At 38.5% G+C, this 24,180-nt stretch overlaps 1 protein-coding gene across 1 annotated transcript in view; it reads left to right on the top strand.

The window, feature by feature from the left end:
• Positions 1–24,180, top strand: part of LOC149171354 (uncharacterized) — a 42,818-nt gene continuing 18,638 nt past the window's right edge. Inside the window, exon 1 of the mRNA XM_089425940.1 lies at positions 1–1,739. Coding sequence (XP_089282066.1) covers positions 128–1,739 — 1,612 coding nt within the window. The 5' untranslated portion in view covers positions 1–127. The remainder of the gene's footprint in view (positions 1,740–24,180) is intronic.

The raw sequence follows: 24,180 nt of genomic DNA, 5'->3' as shown, positions 1-24,180 counted from the left end.
TGCGGCTTTTCTCATTCGCCCTCTTTCCCACAGGCCAGTTTATAAGCTAACGATATCACCACTTGTGTATTCAAAATAACACATTCCTCTGTGTATTAATTTGGGGGAATTGAGAATCGAATTAGAGATGAGGAGAGCCCAGGAAGAAGAGGGCTGGGTGCGGGGTGCCATTGTTGGGGCCGGAGCTTCCGGGACAGTCAGCCTAGCCATGAACAGCTCTAATGGCCAACTCTTTGCAATCAAATCTGCAGACGGTTTTAGTGTCGCTTTGGAAAATGAGTACCAGATTTTGCGGTGCCTGGATTCCCCATACATCGTTCGCTGCCTGGGGCACAATTACAGCTTCGAAAATGGTGCAGGGCTACACAATTTGTTCATAGAATACATGCCAGGTGGCAGTTTGGTGGATCTACTGAGTAAGTTTGGAGGGAAGCTGCATGAATCAGTGATCAGAGCATACACACGCGACATTCTATGTGGGATCGATTACCTACACAGCCAGGGGATTGTGCACTGTGATATCAAGGGGAAGAATATTCTTGTAGATGCCAATGGTGTGAAGCTTGCTGACTTTGGTTCTGCCAAGAGGTTTTGTAATGAGGAGAAGGGCCAGGAGGCCCTGCAATTGAGAGGAACCCCTCAATGGATGGCTCCTGAAGTGGTGAACCAGGTGGAGCAAGGGCCTGCTTCTGATATTTGGTCTCTCGCCTGCACTATGCTTGAAATGGCCACTGGCAGGCCTCCATGGAGCCACATTTCCAGTCCCCTCGCCGCAATGTATCGGATTGGATGCACAGAGGAGCTGCCTGAGATACCTGCATGGTTTTCACCTCAGATCCGGGATTTCCTTGAGAAATGCTTTAGAAGAGATCCAGAGAAGAGGTGGACCAGTGCAGATCTGTTGAACCATCCTTTCTTGAATGAGGACTACTCTGCCTCCATGGCAAAGGAGGCCATTAGTGGTCCAGGATCGCCAACTAGTCATTTGGATGCTAGGAATCAAGTATGGAATTCCTACACTTCTCAGATGACTCCCATACAGTCACTCAGCGTACCAAGCCCAACTGGGGAATGCAATGCGAAGGTCAATAGATCAGTTGGGCAATGCTCAAGACCTTCTCCCAGGGACAGAGTAATGGCACTGGCCACAGCTTGTGAAAATGAAGATGTTGCTAACAGGACTAATTGGATCACAAGCTCACATGGTGAGTGGATTGATGTGAGATCTTCCAGAAGTAAATCTCCAACTTCATATCAATCTCTGTTAAAATCAGACATTAGTAATGGCTCCTCCATCCAGGAGCTTCCATTCACACATGGAAAGTGCAGTGCCAGTTTCGAATTTGTCAATTGGAAAGAGTTGCAGCCAAGAGGTGAACTAAATCAATGTTCAGAGGCTGTGTTCCCTGCAGCGCAATCTCAACATCAACAATCTTCCAACACTTCTGCCAAGACTCTGCATCATAGCTTGTTTTCGATGGCTGTGGCATCCGATTTGATTGATGAAGCTTGGGACTTGTATGGAAATTCATTTCAGACCATTGTTGGCGATGATCCTGTCATTCACAACGGACTAATAGTTGGGGAAACTTGTTATATTTTTGATGATAAGTGTACCTCTAGCAATCCTGCAGGAGTAGCTTACTGCTCCTGTTGTTGTATGCGCACTACACAATTTTGTCATAGGAGTATGATAAAGCTGCAGTTGTACATTAACCGGAGAGCAGATACAGAGTCTTGTAATTTTGATTCAAAATTAATTCCAATTGAATTTATTCGATTACATATATGTTTTCTTGATTATTTAAACTTGATTCCTGGTTGATTGGCTATTTAACTTTACTGTTGTTAGAGGATTTTTGGTTGCTTTATATATATAAAGCAGGATTATCACCTAGTTTCATATCTTGATACCACTTTACTGCTACATCACAGTTGAAATGACGTTTTTACTGTTTTGCCTACCCAGATAAAGATGTTATTCACAAATTGATGCTTAACGCATCTGCTTGATATTTCAAACTCTTCAACAATGTTCCCTTATTCTTCATATACAACCACCTCAATTCAGTTACCATTGTATCTTTGTTCTGTTCTTAAAACAAGTTTAAAACAAGCAGCAATTCTGATTTTGCACACTGGTTTCTCACTTCTCTGTTTAGCTTTTTTTCCTTTGATTTATTTCCGTTTAATTATTTACCCTGCCTGTGTAAAATTAAGCCAATCCCCTGTCTAACTCTTCCAAGCAAAAATAAGCTGGTATAGCATTATAAATATAAATGGCTATAATTATGCCTTCGTTATAATCATGCCTTGCAAAGTTGCAAGTAATTAAACATGGACAGGGTTTCATGGTTTGACTTGCAGATGTTGACACAGCTTTCCATATTTTTTAAATTTGAAATAGAAGAACAAATCTTAATGTTTTGAAATTGAAAGAGTATAGATATGCTGGTTTTTAAAAAGTTTACATAAATTTTGTAATGATATGCCTTAACAATGTTTTAGAGAGTGAGATCTTTTTGGAATGGTGATTTCAAGAATAATAATCTGGAGAGTTCCATAAACCGCTAAAACTATAGTAAACATATTATAAAATATTAAATTACGATGATAAAATATTTACAAGCAATTGAGGTAGATTTCCCAAGCCACAGCAAGAAGGTGGGTGAAGGTTCTTTGAATAATTTCTTGAAAGATGATAATTTGGAAAGTACCATGGGACATTGACACTGTAATGAGTAACACTCTAAACCGCTAAACTGTAATGGTCAATGCAGATTTCATAAATTGTTATAGCAGATTTCCCATATCAAAACCAAAGTTGTAATTAATGTTCAGAGATTTCCACAAATTAATGTTGGCATTTCCTATGGTATTTGGACAGGCCGTTATTATCAGATTGAAGGAGGCTTCGCTCTGCATCTTGTTCCTTCGCTCTGCATCTTGTTCCTTGGTTTCAGGAATAACTTTTGCATATGTTGAGTAAATTGGAGGGATCTAGTTGAATTAACTTTGAGCCTGCTTTAAAAAAATCTTTAATAGTCTCAAAACATCTAGCTGCGGTTACTTTTCGGACGTTGCAGTTCTATCGCCAGTGACCCTCCAACGTTAAGTCAAAAAAAATTATGTTGGATTAGATATTTTCCTTTCTTGGATATTATGTTGGATTAGATATTTTCCTTTCTTGGATTTTGGATTTTCTATGAAGGAAGTGGATTCAAATTACGAATTGTAGTGAGTTTTTTTGGAAAAAAATTCGGTCTAATTTTTTTAAATTTCGTAAGAATTTATTTAAATTACAAACTTGATGGATAACCCCTGCACAATTGAAGTACCCTAGGGATTTTTCAGGTGCTGAATCGATATATATAATCAAAAAACCAGTATAAATAACACAAATCAAAATTTCATCTCAAAATTTTCTGCCCGATTCAGGCGTCGAAAAAGTCAACAACTCCTTTAAATTATATGGTCTGCTATGAGTTTGGTTTTGGCTCAAAGAATAGAATCCTCATTTTTTAGAGTATGGGCTTTTGCTAAATCATAAGATCTCGTATATCTGGCTTGCAAGTGTCTAGATATAATCTTGGTGTTATAAGGCAGCCATAAAGGTTGATCGTGGACCTTCCCTAATTTAGCCTAAAGAGTTGGAGTTACTGATCCATCGTGATTAAAAAATGGATTTAAATTATATTGTTTATTATTTTTACATTTTTGTATTATTATTATTATTAATGTTTATTGATATTAATTGTATATTGCATAATTTATAAATTGGTTTACTGTATACATTATTATAAAATGTGATTTTTGATCTCATTATTATAAACTTAACTTCTAATAATTTTATATAGTTTTTAAAAAATTATAGAAAATATTTTAAATTAAATTATTATTATTATGAAAAGAGCTAAACTAAGTCTAGGTTAAGGCCAACCTTAATATTAAATAGAAACATGATATAACTACATGACACAAATATATATATATATATATATATATATATATATATATATAAACCTACACAATTCTCTTTTGAAAGAAAAATGAAAAACTAATCAATTGACAAAATTGAACACACACACACATGAGAACCAACCACATGTTTGTATAGAAATAGTGAAATGGTCAAGAACATTGCACCGACCAATTGAGCTAACTCATTGGGATAATTGAAATTGTATGTGTGTGTTTAATACTATGATACAAAGGTGAACAATTTTTCATTTTGTTTTATAAGTGTTATCCACACACACAATGAAAGGGTTTTTGCAGGTTTGCTATGTTATTGAGCTAACAAAAGTTTATATTCTTGAATGAACAATTTTAAAAGTTTCAAGAGTGCTTTGAAGTGGGATTGATGTTTTATAAACTACAACATAACAATTCCCTCATTGCAAGGATGGTAACTAGTGCAAATCCTAAATTCTTCAAGTCACAAGGTTAGGTCAACAACATGGCTTAAAGTCATTACAACAAAATACTTATTAATAAATCATCATACTTTTTGTAATTGAACCTCAGCGAGGAGGATAACACTCCTCTCAACTACCTGAACTAGACCCAACTAGACCCAAATAACATTGAAAAGAAATAAAAATGGGTGTAAATGATATTAAAAATAAGAAATTGCTCTTTGGTTATTTTGAATCACTTGGATGATGCTTGAAAACTCATTATATGATTTACAATTGAATGATGGCTTAATGGATTAGATTATATTTTAATTTTAAAAGTTATGCCAATAATTTGACTCTCAGAGGAATTGAGTTGTTGAATGGTCCACTCATATCCACTTACTCAAGTGTACTTGGTGTACCCTTACAAAACCTTAAAACATATTATAAAATAACTTTTGACACAATTGGAATGTATGCCTTCTCCTTCTATGTTTTAATATGCATTAGAATCAATTCACAAAATTCCAAACAGTTGTTAATCTCATATCAACAATGAGTTATCCTACATCATAATCCACATGCACTACTAAAATCACAATGATGATTGCATTTTCAAATGCATGATGGTTTAATAAAATATGGACCATGTGAATAATGTAAACAATGATTCCATGAAATGCATGATGGTCCAACAAAATATTGACCTTGTCAATAACTTATTAGTTATAGCTTCGCATATGGTCACAAGGAGCAATAATCATCTTCTCTATGTTGATGAAGAGATCTCAAATTCCCATCTTCAACCATTCATCCAATATAGCACTTTAACCATGCATCCAATACAATTATTTACTTTATAGATTACTATAAAATGTGATTTTTGATGCAGTTATTATAAATCAAATTTCTAATAATTTTTATGTAGTTTTTAGAAAATTGTGATATATTTTAAATAAAATTATTATTATTGTTATCATTATTATCATCATCATCATCAACTAAGGTAAGCCCAGGTTGAAGTCAAACTTAATGTTGAATGGAAGAATGATATAGCTACCTATCAGCAAAATAATTTTATTATATAGAATCTACTCAAATATTTTTGAGAAGAAAAATGAAAAACCAATTCAATAACAAAATTGAACTCCTAAATTTACCATTGTTTCATCCCACCCTTATATATATATATATATCCCAATCACATGCTTGCATAGAAATAGTGAAATGGTCAGGAACATTCCCAATGGCCAATAGAGCTAACTCATTGGACTAATTGCAATTATGTGTGTGTGTGTGTGTGATAATAATATGATACAAAGGTGAATAATTTTCCATTTTGTTTTATAAGTATTGTCCACACACACATCTCACCATTAATTTTAGTACAATGAAAGGGTTTTGGCAGGTATGCTATGTTGTTGAGCTAACAAAAGTTTATAATCACGAATGAACATTTTCAAAAGTATTGGCAGTGCTTTGAAGTGGGATCAATGTTTAATAAACTAGAACATAGCAGCTTCCCTCATTCCAAGGGTGGTACCTAGGGTAAACCCTAAATTCTTCAAGCCATAAGATGAAGTCAACAACATGGATTAAAGTCATCACACCAATATTCTTATTAAGACATAAACGTTTCACGTTCTAGAATTGAACCTTGATGGGGATGATAACACTCCTTTCAACTACTTAAACTACACCCAATTAACTGAGCAAACTACAACACACATCAATGGACTTTTTATTTTTATATCTAGCTTTGAAAAGAAATCACAATGGATGTAAACAATATTAAAAATGATAAATTGTTCCTTGGTTATTTTGAATCACTTGGATGATGCCTCAAAACTCATTATGTGATTTACAATTGGATGATGGCTTAATGGATTAGTTTATATTGTAGTGTTAAAAGTTATGCCAATAATATGACTCTCATAGGAATTGAGTTGTTGAATGATCCACCCACATCCACTTACTCAAGTGTACTTGGTGTACCCTTATACAACCTTAAAACATCTTATAAAATAACTTACGACAAAATTCAAACATATGCTTCCTCCATCTATGTTTTAATGTGCACTAGAATCAATTCACAAAATTCCAAAGATTTTTTAATCATATATCAACGATGAGTTATCCTATGCCATAATCCATATGCACTACTACAATCACAATGGTGATTCCACTTTTAAATGCATGATGGTTTAACAAAATATCAACCGTGTGAATAATGTAAAAAATGATCCCATGAAATGCAATATGGTCCAACAAAATATTGACCATGTCAATAACGTAATATCTATACCTTTGCATTTGGTCACGAGGAGCAATGATCATATTTTCTATGTTGGTGAAGGGATCTCAAATTCCCACCTTCAACCATTCATCCAATATAGCACTTTAACCATTCATCCAATATAGCACTTTAACCATTCATCCAATATAACACATGTAATTTCATATCAGCAATAATCCATGCATACTCCACATGCACTACAACAACATCTATGACAATTAAACTTTCAAATGCATGATAGTCCCACAAAACATCAACCATGTTAATCACATATAAAATGATTCTACTTTCAAATGCATGATGATCTAACAAAATATTAATTATATCAATAATGAAAGATTTTTGCATATGGTCACAAGGACCAACATTCATCTTGCCTATGTTGGTGAAGGGATCTCAAATTCTCACCTTCAACCATTCATCCAATATAACACATGTAATTTATCAAAAGGGGAAGATAAGGACAACGACTATCAAAATTCCCTCTTTTCTAATAACTCAAATATGTTAAATTTTGATATTTGAGCATTCATTATATTTATATGGAATTAAAGTTTTAGGGCATCATTCATCCACATTGAGGGGATTTTCATGGCTTCTGAATCAATCAATATCCTCAACTTTTTGAAAAAAAATCATGGAATCAAGTTAAAATTTAATTGTTGTTTTTTCCAAATTTCAACAAGAATTGAACTTTCAAAATTATTTTAGGTAATCCTTATAATACATCTTATCTTAGAACTTGCAAAATTAATAACATGCTTGTAAAAACATTGGCATTTCCCTATAATTTCATGGTTGTACATGCTTATCAATTCCAATAGTATTGATGTATGCCATTTATATAATGTATGTATATGCCTTAGTCTCCAGAATTTATGTATAATCAATTAAATACATATTTCAGCCTTGGATTCCAAATCTTAATGCAATTTCATTTCAAGTGATTTGGACACACTTTTCCTTATTCACTTTAGTAAATTATTTGAGATGAGGTGTAAATATCCATAATTTAGTATAGTATTAGTGTAAATTGGACTTATTGTTTTATGTTGTTGTGTAAAATATATTATTTGCTCCAAATGTGAGATACGGTATTGAAAAGGAAATGACCAAGGTTTCAATCTTGTTTTCATTGTTAAAACGTAATAAAGGCAATGTTTGATGGTTCATTGCGGTTTTTGAACTCTCTAATTAATCAATTAGATATAATTAGAGGGTTTTGATGAGTATGTGTGATGTTTTAATGTGAAAACCTTGGTAATTTTCCAATTGTGAAATGCATTGTAATATTTTATGTAAATAATTGACAGAAACTATGGGTTGAGTAATGGGACATGGATTCCAGACGTTGGGGGGGTTGCTCGTCTAGGATGGGTTAAGTTTCTTGTTGAAGGAAATTTGGATTGCTTATGACAACCATTAAAGGTTGGCTGGTGCTTTTTTAATGGCCTAGTATTTTCAAAATTTATGGACTTGCAAGAGAAAGGAAAATGGCTATCCTTGCTTGGAATGTTGGTCAAGGCTGCGAGGAAAAAAAAAATTAAGAGGAAATGCGCAGGCTGCTAGCTAGTGAGGTGTGTTGGTCACCTACTGTAATAAGCTACCAAAAAAAATAATATGGGGAACAAATGGACAGGAGGAACCCTTCCTATTGGTTGAAAAGACTTTGACAAATATAAGTCACTATCTAGAGGGTATTCAAGCACTAGAGAGGGTGGACTCACTTGAACAATAGACAATGTTAGAGGCAAGAGAGGGCATTTGAACTGGAAGTGTTGGGGGTAGTCATGCATTGAGGCAAGGTAGAGGAATACACAGAGGGAGAGACAAGCTCATTCAAACTGCTGGGGAGAGCATAGTAGGAAGGCAATGAGGATTTGGAAGTGTTGGGGATAACACAATAGAGGGAGAAACAAGCTCATTTGAACTACTAGGGAGAGCGCAGTAGGAAGGCAAGGAGGATTTGGAAGTGTTGGGACATCACAACAGAGCAAGTAATAAGCTCATTCGAATTTTTGGGAGAGCGCAGGATGAAGGCAAGAGAGGATTTGGAAGTGTTGGGGACAACGCAATAGAGGGAGCAACAAGCTCATTCGAACCGTGGGAGAGATAATTCAAACAAAAAAAAAGAGAAGTAGAAGACAAGAATAGAAAAAGATCAATGCTATAAACCATAGAGAAAAAGGAAGAATATTGAAAGGTCAACAAGAACAGAGAGGAGTTGTGATATGAGTTCTTAATTGCAAAGGAGTTAGGAGGAAACCACTTTCATGTGTGGGACCAATTGCCTCTCGATTCCCCAATAGCCAATGGAAGGAGATGGGATTGCTCTGAGTTCCTGAGGGCTGGGGTGGAGGAATTATCCTTAGAAATTCTATGACGGTTTATGGATACTTCCCTATTGTATTTTGGTTTTTTTGTGGGTTCCAAAGTCCCTAAGTTGGGTGGAACCACAATGATTGAATTTCTAAAGGGCGAAGAAAATAGGTCTCTAGAGTCCCTTTGCATTTTTTACCACAAATTAGTTGCTAGGTGGAGGTGGGAGAACCTCTAGAGTCCCTGGTTCAACTTGTAGTTGTGTTTAAATCCCTGAGCAAAAAGGCCCCTCAGTCTCTAGAATCTGGGTCGGGGGTGATAAGTGCAAGTGAGCACTGGTTGTAGCTTGTCTATGGTTCGGTGGAGATTTATAGTCCAAGACTTAGTTTCACATTATTTTTCAAGATAAGTATTTCTCATGTTCTTCAGAAACAATGAATATATGTCTGTGTGTGTCTATTTAATTTTTTTATTTGAAATGGTGTTATTGAAGCATGAAGCATGGTCTCTAATTTTGTTGTTTACTTAACTGATTAATATACTATTAGGACTATCTAAAAAGGTGTTGGAACAGGGCGTGGTTGTATTAGCCATGTTATAACAGTAACTAACATGAAAAAATGTGTTGATACATGCAGAGGGAATAATCCTGGAATGGATGTAAATTCTTTCCTGCATTGTTCATATTTTTTAGTATCAAAACTGATGATTTCTTCCTCACTGGTCCTTATTGACCTGTTTGTTTCATATGGTTTCTTTGCAAGTCTTCCAGTAGCGTATGCCCAGTTTCATGGGTTTGCATTCTATTCTCTCTAAGCTCAAGCATAAATAAAGCTTGTTCTCTATGTTATTAATAAGAATGTCTTTTAAGCTAGGCAAATTGTTTTATGCTTTTAGCACCCTAGGCTTGAAGTGGCGTCATATTTATGTTATTGCATGATGGGGTTTGCTTCCTCATGGAAAGTACTCCTTTATATGGTTCTGGGTGTCATGATGACAATAGAAATTCGGTTGTTACACCCTAACAAATTATCTATTTAGGGAGGTTGGTCTGGAACATGTATCCTTCATTCGAGTTAAAGACAACTATGGATCTTTACAATGTATTGATAACATTAGTAAGTTGATTCCAAGAAGAGTCTCAACCTGCATGATGGATTTGCATCACAATGGCGAGTTTGTAATTGCATGAACTATGTTAATTAGTAGAGTTAGTATGCATTGTTTCATGTTGGTTCATATCCTAATGGGCATGTCTTGAAATAAATTAATTTTTACTACAGTCGAGCAAATCCATGCAATTATAATCGATGACTACTTTATTATAACACCTTTGATGTGTTATAGACCTTTTAGAAGGCAAATGGATGGTATTATCTTGTAGTGGTATGCTGCACTTATTTTCGGTGCTAAATCTGAGTTATTTCCATCATTAATTGGTGGGAAGAACTTGTTGCATATGGACTACCTTGAAGGCGGATTCCATGAGTTGTTGATTTCATTTGTGTTGCTTAGCGATGCATTCATAGCATCGGGTGTGAACCACAAATATATATTTTGCAGTTGTAGGTATAAATTTAACACCATGAATGTGTTGAGTAATATATATATTACCCTTTATACACATATTACTCAACACACTCGTGGTGTTAACTTTATACCTACAACTGCAAAAAAACTATAACTTTTCAAGTGGAGGTGAGAGCCTTGGATCCAAGGGCCTTTAATCCATGAAACCATGTTGCATAACCATTTTTTATGACTAAGGTCGGAGATCGGGGTCGATCCCACGGTCATGACAAATGGACAGAGGTCGGGCCGACCTTATAGTTATGCCAAAGGGTCAAAAGGTCAGGGTCGGGCCTAGGGAGGCACAAGCGATAATTGCAGTAAAAGATTGGGCCGACCTCCGAGTTGAGGTCTTGTTGAGTTCCACATACGATTGGATACGTTAGGCGATCAAGAGCCATCGAATAATGTATATGGTTCTCGTAATTACATTCACACCTCGATATGGTGTATGACATGGCTTACACATGGTGGTTGATAGCAGGAGTGTGGGTCCCCATTGGGCTACATGTGTCAGGGGCAAGTGATATCGTTGGATATGTATATGTGTGTGTGTGTGTGTGAAGTTATATAATATACACATATATGTATCATATGCCAGTTATATGCATGCATTGTGACAAATGTATAAGCTTGTGTGTATGTAGCCACACATGTATATGTGTGTGTATATATATATATATATATATATATATATATATATATATATATCACAACACTTTAAGGTCTACAACATGGTATGTGCATATGTCATGGTTGAGGTGTATGGTCTAGTGTAACACACACACACACATAGAGAGAGAACATGTGTATTACAGGTGGACGTGACATATAAGACTTGTTACATGATTTAGGTGGATCTTCATAAAAGTACTAGTGGTATGAAAAAAGGCTCAAAACTCAAAGTGGCGGAATCTGGATAATCTTAGCATCGGATCGAAGTGCTTGTCATCTTGATTCCAACGGTGTGAACGACACTCAAATCCGAGTCCAGATGACAAAGTTAGAGCAAGTCAAAGTTTGAGTTTTACTTGTCCAGGTAGCAGGGAGAAGATGACATGGCATAGTTTCAGCGAATAAGGGAGCGCCACGTGGCAGGATGCCACTAGACCCCACATATCACATATTACCGAAAAGGAGGATCGTTTAAGGAAGAATCGTCCCCTGTTGTTCCCGACTACGATTGCGATATCACATATCACCGGCTAGAGGAATTACGAATCGGCCCAGGCAGGACTTAGTTGCGATGCGATATACATCGCATATCGCAATCGCACAAAAAGTTGCTTGTGATGTGGTTCAAGGGATAGTACTGATTGTGATTTCGTGGTGGGAACCAACTGCGATACTTCGATAAGGGGCCCAGACCTGATATACTATATATTATGCTTAATACACCCGGCGGGTTCGCAAATGTTGCAGTGTGCTAGATTAGTGCGCCAAGGGTTTCACGCCGATTGCGATAATGCAATGGAAGTGTCGGTGATCTAGGGATCTTTTGCTTATAGATGTATGGAAAGAATCACATGTAAAAATTGCAGCTTAACACAAAATTCTATTGTGCACACATAAAAGAAGAAGGAACACATAAAGGCATGACAAGAAGACAACAAGACTTGATAACGAAGTTCATCCAACTTTTACTACATCTCCCGGCCCTGCTCGATCAATGGGTAGGCCTTCATATATTAAATGGCATGAAAAGAAGCAAATACATTCATCAGTTTACATAAAAAGAGGCTATACCTCCATTCTGGACAATGGCTATGAAATGGAGACCTCAGATGGAGAAATGGATAGCACCAATGCGTCTGTGGCGATGAAAGGGGCTGAAAACATATAAGATTTGTCCAAATCAGAAAAAATACACTATCGGCCCTCCTGAAAACTCTCCTGCCTCGAACTGCGTGCTAAAAATCTTTCCCCCTGTGCTTGTTGCGTGCCTTAGGCTTTATAGCAGAATGTCGCTTAAAAATCAGAGTTGTTTTGTTTATAATAGAGGCTGTTTATATGGAAGGGTCAGTGAGCGCAACAAACCTTAATAATAGGCCTTTTTCGGTTTGAACTGATAATACATGGAAACATAAGAAAATTTGACCAAAAGCCTTTAGGCTGGACTTCAAATTCCATTAAATCGGGCTTATAGACCCATCGGGTCCGACCCCCATATCGCAATTGGCATATCGCTCATTCAATGGCCCTTTATCCCGGGGATCCACCAAACGTCGATTGCCGATCGCCGATATCGGTGTATTGCATCGACCCGATCGGATAGGCATATCGCATCGCTGTGGCTCGGGGGTCCTAGTCCTTGGTCCTGCCGATTGTCAATCGGCCGATCGCGATCGCAAGTTGGCTCTGCCCAATTTCGACCTCTCCATCCCGATATTGTTGATTGCCTACCCTAATTGCGATTTAGTCGTTCTACTACTTCTTCTTAAGTCCACCCCTTTGGACCCTCCAATTGCGATTTTCCTTCATAAGGCTAAAAACCCATTTTTATAAGAAAAAGCCTCATTTTCCAAAGGAACTAAGGCAAACTCTTTCTGCCACAACTTCATCATCCGGACTCGGATTGGAGTGTCGTTTACACCGTTGGAATCAGGGTGACGAGCACTTTGATTTGATGTCAGGATACTTTCTTTTTTGCCACTTTGAATTTTGAGATTTTCCATGCCACTGTATCTGAAGATCCACCTAGATCAATCCTCCCCATTGAGGAGCTTTTGGACCGCCAAAAGCTTTCATTAGTCAATTGGCAAGTGAGGGAACTATTCCCTCACCCTTTCCTTCTCCAACCATTTGGCCTTGCTAGGGTGCGTTCCCTTGAAACCAACTCAAAGGTATTCCACATCTCCTTGCCGTGAAGTCCTGGTCCTTCTGTCAAGGATGATGTCTTCAAGTAACTCATCGAGATATTCTGGAGCAAAATCATCAATTATAGGAACTGTGCCCATCTCATTGGTGTCCATGATCAATGGAGGCTCATACAGCTTTAAGTTCTCTACATTCACTACTGAGTACATTTGCATATAGATCGGCAAATCAAGACGAAAGGCATTGTTTCCAATCTTCTCCAATATGGTGAATGGACCATACTGGATGGGCCGCAACTTCTTCCCTTCTCCCTTCATCCTATCCTTGTTGATGTGGAACCACACTTTGTTGCCCACTTGGAATTGGTGGTCGACTCGGTGTTTGTCATGTCGAGCCTTGTAACGGGCTTGACTTTCTCCAACTGCTCTTGTACTGCTTGGTGAATGAATTGGATTCGTTGAATGAACTGTTGAGATTTTTCCCTATCATTGTGTCCACTGAAGCCATATTCCCTTCCAAAGACCATATCAAAAGGGTCCCTTAGCAGGTAACCAAAACATGTCTCAAATGGTGAATGCTGCGTAGATGAATTCACTACTCCGTTGTAGGAATGTTGTACATATGGGATATGTTCATCCCACAACTTGGGATGTTTCCCACAATAGCCTCATAGAAAGTGTACCACGATACGATTGACAACCTCTGTTTTTCTGTCGGTCTGCAGATGAAATGTCGTGCTTCTTTTCAATTTGGTGTCCATCATCCTCCACAAGCTGGGCCAAAATTCTACAAGAAAGCGAGAGTCCCGATCTGACACAATTGATGTGGGTAATCCAAAATGGACCCAAACATGCTGAAAGAAAAGAGAAGCATTCTTCTCTACAATGATCTGCTTTTTACAAGGCATAAGAATACACATCTTGCTAAAACGGTCAATGACGACATACAAATAGTCATGACTCTTTTTAGACAAAGGCAAACCTCCTACAAAGTTCATTGACACACTTTCCTATGGACGACTCGGAATAGGGAGTGGTGTGTAGAGCCCGAGTTTTCTATTAGAGGGATTTGAAACGGAACACATCACAGAACCCTTTACATAGCGAGCCACAATGTTTTTCATATGAGGCCAAAAACAAAATCTTTGTACATGACATAACGTCTTTTCGGCACCAAAGTGTCTAGACACAAGAGAGGTGTGGGCCTATCGAATTACATGTACTCTTTCCCCTGTGGGAATACACAATTTACCAAGGTGATACAACCATTTCCCATGCAAGTGATAGTTGTCCACCTGTGAAACATGGGTTAGTTTTGCATAAATATCCTTAAAGTCATCATCGTTAGCATATTATTCAACATAACTCTCAAAAGACAACGAAGCATTATGCAAAATAACAGAAGCAGAAATAGGAGAGAAAGATAGCATGTCGACCACTTTATTTCTAGTGCCCTTCTTATACTTTATTACCAGATGAAACTGTTGAAGAAAACCCATCCACCTTAAATGACGAGATTGTTGCAACTTGGTTTGTGACTGAAGGTACTACAAGGGCTGATGATCCGTACGGATGATGGTCTCCTTGTTGATCAGGTAGTGTTTCCACTTTTTCACACTCTGCACCAAGGCATAAAGCTCCTTGTCATAAGTGGGATAGTTTATCACAGCTTGAGAAAACTTCTCAGAATGGTAACAAATTAGCTTCTTTTGCTGCATCAGTACAGCTCCCATGGCATAATCGTTGGCATTGGTTTCAATCTTGAATGGCTGTTGGAGATCGAGTAAGGATAAGACTGGCACGGTACTGATCTTTTCCTTCAATGTTTCAAAGGACTTTTGTTGTCTTCCTCCCCATTGGAAGACCTGTTTCACACTTTTCAACATGTGTAGAGGTGTTGCAATAACAGAGAAATTAGCAATACATCTCCTCCAGTACTAGACTGCACCTAAAAAGCTACGGACCTCGGTTACACTAGTAGGCTTAGGCCAATTTACAATTGCTTCAACTTTAGAAGGATCAATCTTTAACTAACCATGACCAACAATATGACGTAGGTAACCCAAAGAGGTTTTCCCAAACTCACACTTTGACAACTTTACAAAGAGTTTTTCTTTTTTCAATACATCAAGCACTTTCTTTACATGACACACATGTTCAACCCAACTCTTACTAAAGACAAGTATATCATCTAAATATACAAGAACAAATTCACCAATGAAAGGCCAAAAGAGATCATTCATTGATATGAAAATGGGGCACTTAGGCTTCTTGTCTAACTTACAAGAACCTCTCCCACTTCCAAAGCTTGAATATTCCCAAGTCTATTTGATTAACCAATGTGGAATTAAGAAATTCTTGAAAATATGGGTGTATGCTTGTATTTGTGTTTGACTGTTAAGTGTTGTAAATTAATGTGTTGAAACTGATATATAAATGCATATAAAGTAAATAAAGCAGCAGTAAAAACAGACACATAAGGCAGCAAATTAATTTGGAGTTCACCCACAACTCTTGGGCTACATCTCTGTGAGCTCTAGTTAATTCAACTAGGTTGTCTAGGATTATGGTGTAAGTTTTTTACAAGTATTTGACTCAACTCCTGTTGTTCTGTACAAAAACAGTGGGTTCAGATACCATTTTATCCCTTCTGGCTCTTGAAGCTCTGGCTTTTGGCTCTTAGCTCTTGGCTCTAGCTCTTTGGCTCTTGGTTCTGGCTCTTGGCTCTGACTCTGGCTCTTTGGCTCTGGTTCTGGCTCTTGGCTCTGACTCTTGGCTCTTTGGCTTGGGCTCTTGGCTCTTTGGCTCTCCTGCTCTGGCTTCTTTCTACCTTCTGCAACCTTCACGCTCTCTGGCTTTTCACTTGAACTTCAAGTGACCCCAAAGGCTCCCTTAACTACTTTTCACTTCTCTGCTGCTATTACTTTCAGCATTTAGCAACAAACAACAACTTGGCCACCAACAATAACTTAGCAGCCCTCTTTCTTTGGCATTCATGGCTTAAAAGCCAAAATGCGCTGCCTGTTGGTTCTCCCTTTCATCTTTCTGTCTTCCTGCCACAATCCGTTCAAATCCCGTCGCTGGGCATTAGCAATCATTGCTAAACGCCCTCAAGGATGAATGCCACCTATTTGGTAACAGAAGGGATCTATCGGCACTTTGGATCCTTCCATAACGGTCACTCTGTGTTTACACAGAGAACCTTGCCATTACACGGAAAAATCTGTAGAGAACACTGTTCCCAGACTTGAAATTCTCAAATCCCCGCTTTATAGCACCATCGGGTCCACCTGGGAATCCCTATCGTATATCGCAATCGGCCCACCCCTTTGTATTTCGTTAAACAATGAAATATGTGTAAATACATTGAAAAATGGCATTTGGCGGATCTCAAATCTTATGAGATAGCACCTATTTTTCCATCGGATCCAGCTGATTGCTTATCGCATATATATAACATATGTGGCCCCACTCCAATGTAATGCTCTAATTGAGATTCGCCGATTTTGGCTATCGCACCATTGCATCTCGCATGGGTCTAAGGCCTGGTGCTCTACTCCTCCGATTGCCCGATCGCTGATCGCATATTGCATGTCGGCGTTATCGCATTGTCAATGACCCTTTTTATCATGCAATTCGATCGTCGATCGCATCGGCGTATCACTATCGCATATGTAAACGGCCCGGGGTCCTTTCAACGTTAAATGGAACATTGTGATGCGATATTGCGGCGATCGCATATCGCAATCGCTTGAGGCTTAAGGTGCGATAACACTTCCGCTTGGCTTTTTCGATGCGATTTCCTTTGTTAAGGCTTCTTGTCTAACATACAAGAACCTCTCCCACTTCCAAAGCTTAAATATTCCCAAGTCTATTTGATTAACCAATGCAGAATTAAGAAATGCTTGAAAATATGGGTGTATGCTTGTATTTGTTTCTTTTGAAAAACATACTAAATGCATAGGTTCCAAGCTAATGTCCAAGATGGGCTATGAAGGAAAGGGATTGGGAAAGCATGCACAAGGTATTTTTGAACCAATAATGGTTGAATAAAGGCCTTAATTTTTGGGTCTTGGCTATGGACAGTCTTATGGAGAGAATTCCAAAGCTACCATGAAAGCCATTGAAACAATCCCAAGAAGGAGTTTCATTTCATGTCTTCTACCTCAAAAGTGTGAAGGTTTTATCCAAGAGGAATACAATAGCTTGAAACATCAATTGCAGGATACAGGTGTTCAGAAGCACACACTTGAACCAGAGAGTTGGGGAGACTCTAACAACCTTGAAGAGTTTGATGGTGTTCCAAAGGGAGCCACTTCTTCATTTGCTTCACCTCCTCGTGAAGGCAATAAAGGTGAAAGAGGCAGGTATAAATCTGGTTCTAATTACATTCCTTTTGATTTTGCAAAGCATGATAAATTTTCACATAAGTATGGGGAAAGAGTTGCATGTTCCTTTTGTGGTATGGATAACCATGATGTTTCTAGATGTTGGAAGAGAATGGCCGCATACAGGAAGCAGAAGAAGGAAAAGAAGCAAGCAGCCAAAGGTCCATTGGACAAGGCAAATCATGCTATCAAGAGGATGTACATGCATTGCACTTACTGCCATAAGCAAGGACATATTGCTACAAAGTGTTGGACACTGAATCAAACAATGATTCCACCAAAGCTAAAGAAAGTGGAAAGAGAAGATGGCAGAAATGGAAGTGACAATTCCATGAATGATGTGTCTCAAAATGGTTCACATGATGACGCTGATGTGCAGGCAGAGGTAGTACCTTTGAAAGGGATTGGTAAGGAACAATTAGAGTTCTTATCCGATTAAGATTGCATGTCTATTGATGCATCTACATTATATTTCATTTCGGCGTCGAAAGTACAGTGTGCTTAAGTGAAAGTTGAGGGATGAAATGCATGCATTGCATGTGATGCCATGTTGACTTGAAAGAAGTTAACTTGGTCTCCAAATGGAGACAATGATGAAAGATTCATCTTTTGGAAAAAGAGTCCTAATGGTCTTTTTCTACATGCTTGACTTGAAGGGTCATTTGTTTAAAGGCATGTTTTGTGGAGCAGATGTACTTCACATTTGTTGAGCCACCTTGGATCAATGATCAAGGAAAAGAAGCTCAAACTACCTTCTATGACCATTTCAGTAGAAGTTCTGCAGGAAGGCAAGGAGGAAGACAGTTCTTCTCACAAAGACCAGCCCATCCAAAGAAGGGAAGTGGTCAGAAATTTTGGCTCAAAGACACTATGCAAAGGCAAGTGTAGGGAGGCTAAAAGAAGAGAGTGAGTCACTCTCATTTATTGTTCAGATCAGTATATCAGTCTTTTGGAGACCAAAAGTTCTTTTAGTGGGAAGGCGCGATCCAAAAATGGATCTTGGATGAACCTCTAAGTCTAAAAGACTTCATGCAAGAGGTGAAAGGTGCCAAATGGCACAAATCCTTTGTAAATCAGAGGAAAATGAAAATTGCAAGTTGCCCTCGGAAATAGTCTCATTGTAGAGATCTTCTCATTTTGAATCCAACACAACTTGAATGGGAGAAAACGGACTTCAGATGAAGAATTTATCATGAAAAGAAGCTCCCTTTGTTCCTTTGAAAATGAGGCAAATTCTTTGAAAAATGGGCTCAAGGCCTTAACAAAGGAAATCGCATCAGAGAAGCCAAGTGGAAGTGTTATCAAAACTTAAGCCTCAATCGATTTCAATATGCGATTGCTGCAATATTGCAATCACTTGAGGCTTAAGGTCCGATAACACTTCCGCTTGGCTTCTCTGATGCGATTTCCTTCGTTAAGGCCTTAAGCCCATTTTTCAAAGAATTTGCCTCATTTTCAAAGGAACAAAGGGAGCTTCTTTTCATGATAACTTCTTCATCTGAAGTCTTCTTTCGCCCATTCAAGTTGCGTTGGATTCAGAATGAGAAGATCTCTGCAATGAGACTATTTCCGAGGGCAGCCTGCAATTTTCATTTTCCTCTGATTTACAAAGGATTTGTGCCATTTGGCACCTTTCACCTCTTGCATGAAGTCTTTTAGACTTAGAGGTTTACCCAGGATCCATTTTTGGATCACGCCTTCCCACTAAAAGAACTTTTGGTCTCCAAAAGACTGATATACTGATCTGAACAGTAAATGAGAGTGACTCACTCTCTTCTTTCAGCCTCCCTACACTTGCCTTCGCGTAGTGCCTTTGAGCCAAATTTTCTAACCACTTCCCTTATCTGGATGGGTTGGTCTTCCTGAGAAGAACTGTCTTCCTCCTTGCCTTCCTGTAGAACTTCTACTCAAATGGTCATAGAAGGTAGTTTGAGCTTCTTTGCCTTGATTACTGATCCAAGGTGGCTCAAGAAATGTGAAGTACATTTGCTCCACAAAACTTTCATTTGTACCTGTTTGACAAGCTACCAACAACAACAGGAATACAGACAACAACTGGATGGACTAACTCCTACTTCAACAAAAGAAACAGATTTTTGCAACTTGTGAACACCTCCATGTCTTCTATCTACATACAAATGATGGACTAGATAACAAGCCCACAAAACATGCCTTTAAACAAATGACCCTTCAAGTCAAGTATGTAGAAAAAGACCATTAGGACTCTTTTTCCAAGAGATGAAACTTTCATCATTGTCTCCATTTGGAGACCAAGTTAACTTCTTTCAAGTCAACATGGCATCACATGCAATGCATGCATTTCATCCCTCAACTTTCACTTAAGCACACTGTACTTTCAAAGCTTAAATGAAATATAACGTAGATGCATCAATAGACATGCAATCTTAATCGGATAAGAACTCTAATTGTTCCTTGCCAATCCCTTTCAAAGGTACTACCTTTGCCTGCACATCAGCATCATCATGTGAATCATTTTGAGACACATCATTCATGGAATCTTCACTTCCATTTCTTCCATCTTCTCTTTCCACTTTCTTCAGCTTTTGTGGAAGCATTGTTGGATTTAGTGTCCAACACTTTGCAGCAAGATGTCCTTGCTTATGGCAGTAAGTGCATTGCATGTGCATCCTCTTGATAGCATGATTTGCCTTGTCCAATGGACCTTTGGCTGCTTGCTTCTTTTCCTTCTTCTGCTTCTTGTATGCGGACATTCTCTTCCAACATCTAGAAACATCATGGTTATCCAAACCACAAAAGGAACATGCAACTCTTTCCCCATACTTATGTGCAAATTTATCATGCTTTGCAAAATCAAAATGAATGTAATTAGAGCCAGATTTATACCTGCCTCTTTCACCTTTATTACCTTCACGAGGAGGTGAAGCAAATGAAGAAGTGGCTCCCTTTGGAACACCATCAAAATCTTCAAGGCTGTTAGAGTCTCCCCGACTCTCTAGTTCAAGTGTGTGCTTCTAAACACCTACATCCTACAATTGATGTTTCAAGCTATTGTATTCCTCTTGGATACAACCTTCACACTTTTGAGGTAGAGGACATGAAATGAAACTCCTTCTTGGGATTGTTTCAATGGCTTTCATGGCAACTTTGGAATTCTCTCCATAAGACTATCCATAGCCAAGTCCCAAATATTTAGGCCTTTCCTCAATCATTATTAGTTCAAAAATACCTTGTGCATGCTTTCCCAAGCCCTTTCCTTCAAAGCCCATCTTGGACATTAGCTTGGAACCTATGCCTTTAGTATGTTTTTCAAAAGAACCAATATAAGCATTCTCAGAAGAATTTGAAGACAAACTGGAATGGCTTACCTCTTCTTCAAGCTGATACTTGACTAAGGCTTCTTGGGCAACAAAAAGTTGTGTTTCCAACTCCTGCATCCTCTTCAGGTTCATTTTTGCAATATGAAGTTGCCTCTCCATTTCCTGCAATTTGTCAGCAAGCAACTACTTCTCTTCCCTCATGGAATTCCACTGCTTTTTAAGCATGCTACTCTTCCTTCCATCCTCATACATTTCTCTCACCATATCCATCATGGTGGACAAATCTTGCTTCATGTCTTCATCAAAGAGTCTTGTGAAGAGAGCAGAATTTGAGGACCCACTTGTAGAAGTTGTCATTATGCCCATGAACAAGAAAAACTTCAACAAGATAAATAAAGAGCTTATTTAAGCAACCTCTTGCAACAAACCTCTTGTGCTTTGGATTGCCTTGAGGTCCTTTGGGATAGAAGAATGCCTTCATCCCTTCTCCTTCTTGTCCTTCCTGGACTGAGATATCAATAGCTTTCCCTTCACTTCTGCAAACTCAGAAAATAGTCAATGTGAAAAACAAGCATACAATCAGCCTCTTACTGTTCAAACCCCTTTCAGACAAGCAGTCTTTGCTCTGTCAATCAAGCATTATAATATAACCTTCTTAAAGATGTGGTTAATCAATCTTAAGCTCTGATACCACCTGATCTGAAAATGGGGCACTTAGGCTTCTTGTCTAACTTACAAGAACCTCTCCCACTTACAAAGCTTGAATATTCCCAAGTCTATTTGATTGACCAATGCAGAATTAAGAAATGCTTGAAAATATGGGTGCATGCTTGTATTTCTTTTTTACTGTTAAATGTTGGAAATTAATGTGTTGAAACTGATATACAAATGCATATAACAGTAAATAAAGCAGCAGTAAAAACAGACACATAAGACAACAAATTAATTTGGAGTTCACCTACAACTCTTGGGCTACATCTTCGTGAGCTCTAGTTAATTCAACTAGGCTCTCTGGGATTATGGTGCAAGTTTTTTTACAAGTCTTTGACTCAACTCCTGTTATTCTGTACAAAAACAGTGGGTTCAGATACCATTTTATCCCTTCTGGCTCTTGAAGCTTCGGCTTTTGGCTCTAGCTCTTTAGCTCTTGGTTCTGGCTCTTGGCTCTGAATCTGGCTCTTAGCTCTGACTCTTGGCTCTTTGGTTCGGGCTCTTGGCTCTTTGGCTCTCCTGCTCTAGCTTCTTTCTGCCTTCTGCAGCCTTCACACTCTCTAGCTTTTCACTTGAACTTCAAGTGGCCCCAAAGGCTCCCTCAGCTGCTTTTCGCTTCTCTGCTGCTATTAATTTTAGCATTTAGCAACAAACAACAACTTGGCCACCAACAATAACTCAACAACACTCTTTCTTTGGCATTCATGGCTTAAAAGCCAAAACACGCTGCTTGTTGGTTCTCCCTTTTGGCTCTCTGTCTTCCTGCCACAGTCTGTTCAAATCCCGTCTCTGGACGTTAGAAATCATTGCTAAATGCCCTCAGGGATAAATTCCACCTATTTGGTAACGGAAGGGGTCTATTGGCGCTTTGGATCCTTCCATAATGGTCGCTCTGTGTTTACATAGAGAACACTGCCATTACACGAAAAATCCGCAGAGAACATTGTTCCCAGACTTGAAATTCTTAAATCCCCGCTTTATAGCGCCATCAAGTCTGCCTGGGAATCCCTATCGCATATCGCAATTGGGCTGCCCCTTTGTATTTCGTTAAACAATGAAATATGCGTAAATACTTTGAAAATGGCATTTGGCAGATCTCAAATCTTATGAGATAGTGCCTATTTTTCCATCGGGTTCGGTTGATCACTTATCACATATATATAACATATGTGGCCCCGCTCCAATGTAATGCTCTGATTGCAATCTGCTGATTTCGGTGATCACACCATCGCATCTCACATGGGTCTAAGGCCTGGTGCTCTGCTCCTCCGATCGCCAATCGCATATCGCATGTCGGCGTTATCGCATTGTTAACAGCCCTTTTTATTGTGTGATCTGATCGCCGATCGCATCGGCGTATCGCTATCGCATATGTAAACAGCTCAGGGTCCTTTCAACGTTCAATGGAACATTGCGATGCGATATTGCAGCGATCACATATCGCAATTGCTTGAGGCTTAAGGTCTGATAAAACTTCCGCTTGGCTTCTCCGATGCGATTTCCTTCGTTAAGGCCTTAAGCCCATTTTCCAAAGAATTTGCCTCATTTTCAAAGGAACAAGGGGAGCTTCTTTTCATGATAACTTCTTCATCTGAAGTCTGTTTTCTCCCATTCAAGTTGCGTTGGATTTAGAATGAGAAGATCTCTGCAATGAGACTATTTCTAAGGGAAGCCTGCAATTTTCATTTTCCTCTGATTTACAAAGGATTTGTGCCATTTGGCACCTTTCACCTCTTGCATGAAGTCTTTTAGACTTAGAGGTTTATCTAGGATCCATTTTTGGATCATTCATGACCCTCATAAAAGTGGCTGGAGCGTTGCAAAGTCCGAATGGCATCACCATCCATTCGAACAACCCCTGTTTGGTCTTGAAGGTGGTTTTCCATACGTCCTGCTCTGCAATTCGAACTTGGTGATAACCACTGCGCAAATCCAATTTGGTGAAATAAACAACAGTCTTTAACTGATCTAATAAGTCATCAATGTGTGGAAGAGGGTAGCGATTTTTCAACGTGATCTTGTTTAGCGTGCGGTAATCCACGCACATCCTCCATGTGTTGTCTTTCTTTGGGGCTAAGATAATTGGTGATCCGCACGGAGAAGTGCTCGGCCTGATGACTCCTTGGTCCAGCAATTCTTGCACCTTTTTCTTGATTTCCTCCATCTCAATGGTCGACATCTCGTACATGCCAATATTTGGCAAAGGAGCATCATGCTGCAATTGGATTTCATGTTGGATTTCCCTCTTCAGAGGTAATCCCTTTGGTTCCTAAAATAGCGCATCATAATTAGAAATTAATTCAAATAATTCTTGTTTATGTTCCTGATCGCAACCCTGGAAGCATCAGCGAATTCTGCCTCTTTTTCCCAAACAACCATAAG

Source organism: Pinus tabuliformis, chromosome 4_2 (genome assembly GCF_031772625.1).
Source record: "Pinus tabuliformis cultivar Carrire ecotype Pingquan chromosome 4_2, CPIR1, whole genome shotgun sequence".
NCBI lineage: Eukaryota > Viridiplantae > Streptophyta > Pinopsida > Pinales > Pinaceae > Pinus > Pinus tabuliformis.
The sequence above is the reverse complement of the archived record's forward strand: the minus strand, read 5'-3'. Positions and strand labels throughout refer to the sequence as shown.